Here is an 11,083-nt window from a genome sequence, read left to right as displayed (position 1 = left end):
CCCATTAATATCCATAACAATCCATGTCCTTCCTGTATTTGTGCCCTCTGGTTGTGGGTCTGATATTGATGATTCCTCCTTGTTGTGGATCATGTAAAACATTCATTAGTTATGACTATGGTATTTCATGATTGGAATAAATGATAAAATTCTCAAATAATAAATTATACCATAAAATTAGAGTCTTGATTTTGGCATTGTTGTTGCTCTACAATACAGCCAGATTGTGCACTTGTATCTTCTAGGACTATTGATGATTTTTTTTTGTCATTACTTTATTGACCTTTGGTGAATGGAGTGCCACCACATTCATTTTTCACATTTACAAAAATAAAGGAATATATATTTAGGGGAAGAAAGAATAGAAATATAAGGGAAGAGGATATTTTATTTTTGAATTTGGATATTTTCAGACTTAGGGATTTCAAATTTTGGAGAAGAAGATTAATAGGAACATCAATATGCTTCCTATGACATGGCTTAGACATGAACAAACTACATTAACAAAGTAATTTGATTCACATGATTCAATTTAATGGAGATTTTTTTGTTAATTTCTAAATTTTTCAATGCTCACAATTTTAGATTCCAATTTGGTAATTTACTCTTTTTATACATTATCAAACTGAAATTTAAATGATAAATACAAGATCACATTTCTACTATTCCAATTTGACAAACGATTGAAACTCAAAAGATTATTGTTTTTTGGTTCTTCACATTAATAGAGTATAAGGATTTTTTAGTTCTTATTACACATGTTTATGGTTTAGTCTAAGACATATCAAAATTAGACTAGACGTTTTTTATATATAGATGATACGAATACTTTAAAAAAATATGTTTAATTAAAAAAAGTTAGACTATGTACTAATAATTTTTTTTTTAAGTCTACTAAACTGACCTACTTAATTAAATATAATATATGTATATATTTTGTCGATGAATAGACTTAAAAGTAGGATAAAAAACGAAGTTGTAAATTTTTCGGGAACTAAAGTTGAATAACTATATATTATATTAAGTTTTCTTTTATTTCATAAGTTTGTTAATATTTAATTTTGTAATTTAAACATGTTGACCTACATAATTTAATTTTTTATATATTTAAATATATTATAATAACATAGAATTAAATATAATATATATAATATTAGATTCTCTAAAAGGTTGTGATAAATAATAAAATAAAACTTACTTCTTCAAAAAAATATTAAAATACAATTTAAATTCAAATTTAAATTCATTAACATATTAATTTGGTACTATATTTACAAAAATCTACGTCACTTATTATATGATGAGGTGTAGATTTTCATACTAAAATAATAAAATAAATTTTTAAATAAACTTTTAGACTTTTATCAAACCTCTAAAAAAACCAATATATATCTTAAAAATGGACCTATGACAAATTTTAAGTGAAACTCATTCGTAACATTTTTTAGTTTATATCAAACTCGTCCTTAAAATTAAAATTTAATTCACCCAACTTATTTCCTCCCTTATTAATCTCTTATTTATGGAGTACTCTTCTAGAAGATTGTCGTTATTTCATTTGAATATATATGGAGTACTTTTCTAGAAGAAATCGTAGGTATTACAAAGTATACTACATTTATTATTTATAGTTGTATGATTCACTTTAATCAAAATTTAATTTCTTTTCATTGGACCAATATGTGATTGGTCTGGTAAATGATTCAAACACCTTAAATAACTAGTCAGAGAATAAATATGTGACTCTTGTGTACATAGAGACTATAATCAATTACAACTAAGTATTTTTAAAGTTGTACACTATTGAGGTCGTCTCATTTTTTTACTCAAATTGAAGCCGTCCTATAGACAATAATTACAAGTGATATAAGAGTACCAAATATAAACATATATCGTCCCTAGCAATTAATGAATCAGTCCAATGATTGCATTCATCAATTTTCATTTGTGGTAGACTGGTTGTGGATATAAATTGAAGACTTATGGTTATTGTTTTTTATATTATTTTTACGTGGGATGATTTATCTTTTTTCTTTCTAGAAACAGTGATGTCTAAATGAGTTGAATATCCAGCGACTAATTGTAAATTTATAATTAACTATTTTGGTAGAATAGTTATATTATGTATTTAGAAGTAAATTTTGGGTTAAAAAACTCTCAATAAGTAATTATATTTTTTTTAAGTGATCATGTTGATGAACGTAACTTTGTCTTTTGAGTGTGCATAATTAACTATTTAAAATAGTGTTAAGTCAGATGATAAAAAATATTTATTAAAACTAAAAAAAGTATAAATGCAAGTAAACATCACACTTAAAAAAAATAGAATTTGTATGATTGATCGTGCTTAAAATGATAATTAGAATGAGTTTTTATAGATTAAATGTCAAAGCATAAATCTTATCGACCACAAATTTTATAGTCAACTAAAAATTGTGTCTTTCCCTCGACTATGTTTTTTTTTTCTTCTTCTTTTGTAGTCGTGTATAGAATTGTGAGTTGCCTTGTGTTGCAATTCCACATTGTTCGATATGATTTATTTTGTTATGGAACCACATGTTCTTATAATCTCATCTTTGATAGATCGATATGTTATATGTTATAGATCTTAAACCATACATGCTAATATGTTTTGATTTATGCACTATAATATAATTGTAGTAAGAAAATGTCTAATAAAGTATGAAAGGAGAGGTAAAAAAGTTTTTTTGGAACTTAATTCAGCTAGACCGATTATCAGTAGCATTGAATTTAAACATATTAGTGTTGGGGATAATTTGATGTTAGTTGCACCATTCTCAATTGAAGATATTAAAGAAACAATTTGGAGTTGTGATGGAAAAAAAACCCCAGGTTAGATGAGTTTAATTTTAGCTTTTTCAAAACTTGTTTGGATATAATTCAGGAGGATGTGGTTGGCTTTGTCAATGAATTCCATTCAAATTTGAAATTACCCAAAGTATGGTGGCTACTTTTTTGGCTTTGACTCCTAAAAAAGACAACCCTTTGTCTTTCAAGGAATTTAGGCCAATTTCTCTCATCAGTAGTTTATACAAAATAATTTCCAAGATACTATTACTAAGTCTAAAGAGAGTTTTGAAGAAGGTAATTTCAAATTTTCAAACAACTTTTTTGCTGAAGAGGTGAATTTTAGATGAGGTGTTAGTAGTGAATGAACTCATTGACCATGCAAAAAGAAAAAAAAAAAAGAAAGGTGTTTGTTATTAAAAGTCAATTTTGAAAAGGTGTATGATTCAGTTTGTTGAAGTTATTTTGATTATATGTTGGAGAGGTTGAGTTTTCTCTCAATTTGCGCCGATGGATAAAGACTTGTGTTTTTAGGCTCTCTTTATGTACTAGTTAATGGGAGTCTCACTGAAGAACTTCTAGTTCATAAAGGGTTGAAGCAAGGAGATCCACTTGCTTCTTTCTTATTTTTGATTGTGATAGAGGAGCTAACGAGGCTGGTTTGTAACGCAAAAGCGAGAAATTTGTTGTAAGAAGTAAAGGTCAGGGAAAATACTTTTGTGCAAAGGGGAATGGGATAATTGACTTATTGATTTTAATAGCTATTTTGAGAGAATTTGAGCTAGTATTTGGGTTGAAAGTGATTTTACAAAAAGTAGTGTGATTGGTATAAATTTACAAGAGCACTTTATTTAGGCAACATTGATATACCTTTCACGTGTTGTTGGAACAACCCCATTTAAGTTCTTAGGCCTTCGATTGGAGCCAATCCAAGGCAACATGCCACATGGATGAAGGTGACCAAACATGAGAAGGGGGAGTTGAATTTTATTTGTCTAAATTTAATTGTTTTGAGTTCTTAAACTAATTCTAGTACTGGTAACTTAACTGTTTTAAAGGATAAGAGGTAGCAACAAAATAAGTAATGCAAAAGTAACATATAACACATCGGATTTTATATTGGTTCACCACCAACTTGGTAGGTACATCCAGTCCCTCACAAAGAAGGATTTGTCCACTAATTCATAACTTGAATTATAACAACACCTTACCCTACATGTCAGTCTTCTCAAAACAATTTGAACTTACCGATTTTTTGAGGAAAACCCCACCTTGATCCTACAAGTCAAGCATTCTCTACACAAACTGAAACCTACAAATTGTTAGAGGCAAACTAAAGCCACTATTGGGCTAGGTAACAAGAGATTGAAACTGATTCGATTTTGCTTCTATTAAGCAGATTGTTTCAATTGTTTTTCCACACTACATCACTTAAAATATTTTACTTTGAACTAATGCTTCTCTAAAACACAAAACACTTAGAAAATATTGAGCTCTATAGATTTTATGAATAACTTTGGTTTTTAGGATTTCTGAGTTTTGTGAGTTCGTGGATTCTTCTTCAACCTTGAGTATCTATTTATAGTTAAAAATAAGGATTCAATTTAGTCTTTTGTGAATTCTGAATCATATCTTCATTCCAACTTAGTAAACAAATATTTCTTCTAAATATAGAAAGATATGTTTTGATAATATGATCATTAACAAATTCATTTTTTCCAAATCTCATATGAGCAACACTTCCAAGAAAATATGATGTGTATTTTCTCTAGATTGCATTTGGAAATCATTTAGCTAAGTCTTCCTTCATACGCTTGACTGGATTTAGAGCGTGACTTGATCTGGGATTGTTCTTAGACCTTCAATTTTATTTTTACGGCACAAGTCCTTTTTAGTATTTTGATAAAGTGTCATAACAATTAACTTTCCATCAGAGACATTGACTTTTATTCTTTATAGTGATTGACTTGATTGTTGGACTCAGATGTTGTGATGCTCGAATAACCATATTCAGAGGCAAATGCAAAGATGCATGATTAAGAATTAGTGGCATGTGAAACTTCACTTTGATTACGTCATCATAGTCATTGCAAATTGAGAGGATTCTTATCGGAGACAACATTTTGGAACATGTTTCAATTATTAAAGCCAACATAACACGAGCTTCAGAGGCAAACTTGAACAATAGACTTTAGAGGCATGCTAAAAAATATTGTTCATCAGAAACATACTAAAGTTACTATTCATCATAGGCCTGCTAAAGTTACTATTTATCATAGGCATGTTAAAGTTATGGTTCATCAGAGGCATGCTAAAGTTACTATTTATCAGAGGCATACTAAATTTACTACTCATCAGATACATGCTAAAGTTACTAGAAGTACGCTGATTTACCAGAAGCATGTTGAGCTGCCAGAAGCACGTTGAACTTTCAGAAGCACGCTGAACTACCAAAAGCAAGCGGAACTACTAGAAGCATGCTATCAAAGGGCAAATGTGTGTACTTTTCCAAAACCTGCATATCTCTGATTATGAAGATTTCGTTGGTTGATTTGACTTTATTTCATATGACCTTTTTACTTCCTCTGGTTGTTTCCTCGGGTCGATTCTTTTTTATTTCCTGTTCTAAATCTTGGTTCCAAGAATCTCCCATTTGCTTTTGATATCTACTTTTGATTTCTTCTTCTCATGATTTTCTTCTCATTTCTTGTTTTTGATATCTTCTTTTGATTTTCTGTTCTATTTCATGCACACTTAATGAAGACATTAGGCATTAAATTGCTCTAAAAAAAATATCTTTGTTAACATCAAATCCACATAGAGGAATTGTTCCTGGGACCAACTATAGGTTCCAACAATGGAAACCAATCATCTCCACAATGCATAAAAGATTAACTAGATGGAAAGGAAAACACATCTCTATTGAAGGGTAACACTAATCAATTCATTTTTATCTAGTTTACCACTATATTTCTTATCATTTTACAAAATTCTCAAAGTTGTTACTAGAGAGATATAAGCTATTCAAAGGAAATTCCTATGAGGTGGTTTAGATGAAAGGAGAAAGGTGAATTGAGTTGGTTTGTGTTAACAATGAAAATAGAAAGAAGAGAGACAATATGTTAATAATGAAAAGAGAAAGAAGAGAGACAACCACTCTAGGGTTTCATAGCATAGAATGAACCAAACTTCAGTTAATAGGGTTACAATGAGTATATATATAAAAGAATAGAAATGTCTAAATTACTCTTACTACTAATATATAATAACATTATCTAACATCTCCCCTCAAACTCACGATGCATTAACATGGAGCATCGAGAGTTTGTCAACTAAAAAACAAAGATGTTTAATGGAATGCATCTTTGTGAACAAATCAACAATCTGTAAAGAAGAAGAGTACGAATACTGGTCATCTTAGCTATAGGAGCAAAAGTTTCTTCATGATCCATACCATAGTGTTGAGAGAAACCCTTAGCAACAAGACGTGCTTTGTAGCACTCAACTGACCCATCAGACTTAGTTTTGATCTTGTATACTCAACGAGACCCAATAGCACGTTTTCCAGGAGGAAGAGGTACTAATTCCCAAGTATTGGTTTTGTGCAATGCAGATAGTTCTTTTGCCATAGCCTGTTGCCAAAGAGGATCAAGAACAACCTCTTTATAGGGATGTCACCAAAGAAGAAGCAACAATCAAAGAGAAGAACCAACAAAGAGAGAAGCAACGGAGGAAGAAGTAGAAGCCAAAGAGAGGATCATTAGCTATACCAAACAATCACAATAAAGAGAGAAACCAAACCAACAAGAAATCATATCAAATAGTCACAATCAAGAGAAGAACCAAACCAACAAAAAATCAAACCGAAAAAGGAGTAATAAAAAAAAAGGAGCAACAACCATATCAAAATAAACCAAACCAAATAGAACCAAATAAAACTAAATCATATCAAACCAAACTAAACTACACCAAACCAAACTAAACAAAGAGAGAAGCAACCAAATAGATGAACCACATGAGAGAAGAGCAAACAAATAGAACAATCAATATGGAGAGAAGCAATAAAGCAAATCACTAGAGAGATGAGCAATCAAACATAAGAAGCAACAAAGAAAGCGACAACACATAAGAAAGCAACCAAAGAGATAGGAGAGACGAACAATTAAATTACCAACCAAATCAACAAAGAACCACAACAATTGAAAGCATGTGAACCAAACCAAAATCAACTTCTTAATACTGATCATAACAAACAAGCAGCAGGGATAATGCGTTGTTCCTCACGAACACTTGTCCCACCAACACAAGCATGAACCTTAACACCAAGGAAATCTCCAAGAGCTTGCATAACCTTCTCAATCTGTTGAGCTAGCTCCCCCGTAGGGGCCAAAACCAAAGTCTGGCACTGAACCAATCCGTAATCGAGCTGCTGCAAAATTCCATAACAAAATGTTGTTGTCTTCTCAGTTCTTGATTGAGCCTGTTGAATCACATCCAGACCTTTGTAGAAAGGAACAATTCCTCTTTGCTGGATTGCAGAAGGCCTTTCAAAACCGTAAACATATATGTCTCGCAGAAGGTTTTCTTGCAGCCCCATTGCATCAAAGCTATCATGGACTTCATCATATGAGGTGAAGAATTATTTCCCATCACTGGCAAGAAGTTCATTCATCTTAGCGTCATAATGATTAGCATCAAATTGTGATCCTTCTGGAGCCAAACCCGAAGCTTTTGATAGAAATACAACATGTATTCTTATACCAGCAGAATTTCCTGCCATTGCAACCAGGACGCCACCATCTTCATTCTCATAGACAATTGCAGCTGTGTATCCCGCATTTTGTGTCCTTCTAGCCTTTTCTTCGAAGCTACACCCCCTTCTAATCATCAAAACAAAAGGTGAACTAACATTCGGAAGTACTGTACATGATAATCTGGTGTTGTGCGAGTCTTATATCTCCCCCTACAGACGTCGTTTCGCCGATCCGACCGTTGAAGACGAATACCTGAATGTTTCGAACCTGATGCCCAAAATGCAGCCCAATCCAACGGTTAATGAATGCGCAATCGATGTTTTTGTGAGACTGATTTAACAAAATCGGGAATATGGTTACTCTTCTCTTTTCTCTTTTGGTGGTTGTCTTTCCTATCAAAATAATCTCTCTCTTCTTTATAGTAGATCCCAAAATCAACCAAAGCTCTTTGATACATGTTAACAATGAAAAGGGAAAGAAGAGAGACAACCGCTCTAGGGTTTCATAATATATAGAATGAACCAAACTTCAGTTAATTGGGTTACAATGAGTATATATATAAAAGAATAAAAATATCTAAATTACTCTTACTACTAATATATAATAATATTTTCTAACCGTTTGAACACTTTTTACTTACCAAAGGAGTTTGATGGTCTCAGGAAAAAAAATATTGAAATATTTAATATCGCTCTATTGTTGAAATGGCAGTCTTGATGCTTAGAGGATAGAGGGCCTTGTTAATCTCTTGGGATGTCTTTGGTCTATGTAATATGGTGAACTTTTTATAATGGGATTAATTCCAACATATAAACCATTGTCATTTATACTTCACCAATTCAGTTGAATCAATCTACAAGAATATTCATTCTTCTTCTTCTCTCAACTTTTGTGAGTTCTACATCATAAATATACCAAGAAAAAAATACTTTTTTCTAAAGGACTAGCAGGAATCAATATAACAAATTCCAATCACGCATGTTAATTAATTAATAAGTCTAATAAAAGTTACATATGTTACAAACAATATATAGCCCTAGAATACAAACACACATCAATGTATTTTGCATGGACCTCTATAGCTGTAGCCGTAAAAATAATTAGATTTAAAGAGATAAAACTTTCTTCTAAATCTAACAAAATCTACGGTTGCAGCACCATATTACGTTGTAGATGATCCAAACACATTAATTATGCATCTATTCTATTTTCCAACCACACACAACCTAAGTATATAAAACTACATCCTTATTATTTACAAACTAGGCGAATCAACAGCAAACTTAACAACTGATCCAAGCTCATCCCAATTATCAAACATTAAGAGCTCATTCTCAACCTGCTGCTTTATCCACAAGTTTGAATTAGATAGTGTTACATTTTGTTGAGGTTGTTGTGACACTTGACAACTCATTAACTGATGATTCCTTTGATCAATGTTTGTATAATTAGTATTGATCATGAGTTTGTCTTCAATATTATTATTATGATGATTCTCATGACTTGCACCAAAATTGATAAATGTTTGTTGATTGTTTATATTAAATTCCACATTGCTGCTCATTCTGCTGCTCTTGTCATGAATCATCTGACGCTTGGTAGCTAATTGTTTCACCTCTGCAATTTGTTGTTTCCTTTGTGATACATTTCTTTTGAAAATTCTACATAATGTCCAAATTTCCTGCATGTCATAGCAAATCATTATATTAGTACATGTTTGTTTAATCTTACAAACTTTTATTTATAATTATACATCATTTAATTTTTTTACGTAAAATATAAAAAATTTATAAATTATATAATGATCGCAACAAGTACGTACGATTCATGTCTATTTATAAATTTATAAATTTTTTTAAACAAATGCACTCGAAATAATATAAAACAAAATGTAGCAAAATATAATTTGTCATAATAAAAAAGTTGTAAAATATTTTGTAGGTGTTAGTTATATAAGTTACTTACTGCTTCTTGGGCAATATGAGCATCATTGTTGTTAGTATGAATATTAGAAGGAAGACGAAACTCATGCATCATCCAATCAGTTTTGGTGCCTTTACCAGCACTACCACGATAATAAACTAATGTTTTTTTGAGTCCAACACAATCATTTCCTTCTCCTCCATTTGAATACACTGCTTTATCTATTCCAGTTGCTTTCCAGAATCCAGATCCTGTTATTACTCTATTAGGCCTAATGCTGTTCCTATATTTTCTTCCTCTTTTGCAAAAAAAATAACTTTCCTTCTCTGCTCCAGGTACACTTGCTTCTACATTTTGATACATGATCAAATTTTACACATATAATGTTAATATAAAAAATATATTATGCACATATGTTTGTGTGATTTTCTTAATTTTTTTTATATATATGCACAAATTTCTCTATATAAGCTATATTTTCCTTTGTTGCTGATGCCTAGCTTGATGAGTGGCTTTTAAGATGCTGTTGTGATTAATGTTATTTTATAATATACATTTAGTGATGAAATTAGAAACAAATTTAATCTCTTTCTTCTTTGTGTTTTTGTTAATTACCAATATAGTTTTTTTTTTGTTAATAACTGATTTTAAAAAAAAAAATCCGAAACTTTCTTATTTTAATCTTAATATAATATTAAACTTTAAAAAAAAAAATTAAAACTGTGATTTTTATAGGTAGGAAATACTATAGCATATAGTCTCAAATCTTGAGCTTGTGCATGCAAATATTAGGCTTGTGTTGATTAGATGGAAACCCTATTCTTAATTACATAGTGAAAGAAATAATTTAATATTCTTAAAAAGTTGTAAATTCAAGAGAAATAGAAGAAAAAAGAAATAGAGTGAAATAAGACATACTTGGAAGATCCCAAGGATCATATTTGTAGATATCAATTTGTTTGATGAGATCAATAGCAATAGATTTGTTATCAAGTTTCCTTCGAAGATAGAAAGTAACAAGTTCTTCATCAGTGGGATGGAATCGAAATCCAGGAAGTGGAACATCATCGTCAACATATTCATTATCTTTGTTGAAATCATCGTTAACACCCATCTTCTTTTCACTCTATGTGTGTGTGTTTGGTTTTTCTCTAAAGATATAAAAGAAGAAAAAAAAGTCGTGGAAGAATTTCAATGAAATGGAGAAGCTTCTTTAGATTTTTAATTAAACAATGAAGTATATAATGAAAAAATATCGTAAGATACGGATGAAATATTCATGTTGGTCAAGTCATGTGGTTTGACTTGTGCCATTGGTGGATGGCTGGACTCAGCTCTATTGTCTAATTCAATTGTATCTTATAATATTCTCTAATTATAACTTCTTCGCACATTTATTTATCTTTATATATCTAAATATAAGATTATCCACTAATTTTTATATATAAATAATCTTTTATTAATATTACCGATTAATTAAATTATGAAAAGCTCATTAAATGTATTTATACGCAAATACTGATATAGTAATAGTTCTACACCTTAATTATACTATGATTTTTTTTTTTTAGCATTGTCTATTTTTGGAAAAAGTGTGG

The 11,083-nt window shown here is 30.5% G+C and overlaps 1 protein-coding gene and 1 pseudogene across 1 annotated transcript; both read right to left on the bottom strand.

Annotated features, from left to right (window-relative positions):
* Positions 1-7,051: 7,051 nt before the first annotated feature.
* LOC101514631 (eukaryotic initiation factor 4A-8-like) lies at positions 7,052-7,638 on the bottom strand (annotated as a pseudogene).
* Positions 7,639-8,521: 883 nt separating this feature from the next.
* Positions 8,522-10,710, bottom strand: NAC10 (NAC domain-containing protein). The gene is made up of 3 exons (XM_004488751.4): positions 10,404-10,710; positions 9,528-9,832; positions 8,522-9,243 (listed from the first exon to the last, which is right to left on the bottom strand). The coding sequence occupies exons 1-3, from the start codon at positions 10,597-10,599 to the stop codon at positions 8,818-8,820; spliced, it is 927 nt and encodes a 308-aa protein (XP_004488808.1). The 5' UTR covers positions 10,600-10,710; the 3' UTR covers positions 8,522-8,817.
* Between the last annotated feature and the right edge of the window lie 373 nt (positions 10,711-11,083).

The sequence above is a fragment of the Cicer arietinum genome, chromosome 1, assembly GCF_000331145.2.
Source record: "Cicer arietinum cultivar CDC Frontier isolate Library 1 chromosome 1, Cicar.CDCFrontier_v2.0, whole genome shotgun sequence".
NCBI classification, from domain to species: Eukaryota; Viridiplantae; Streptophyta; class Magnoliopsida; order Fabales; family Fabaceae; genus Cicer; species Cicer arietinum.
The sequence above is the reverse complement of the archived record's forward strand: the minus strand, read 5'-3'. Positions and strand labels throughout refer to the sequence as shown.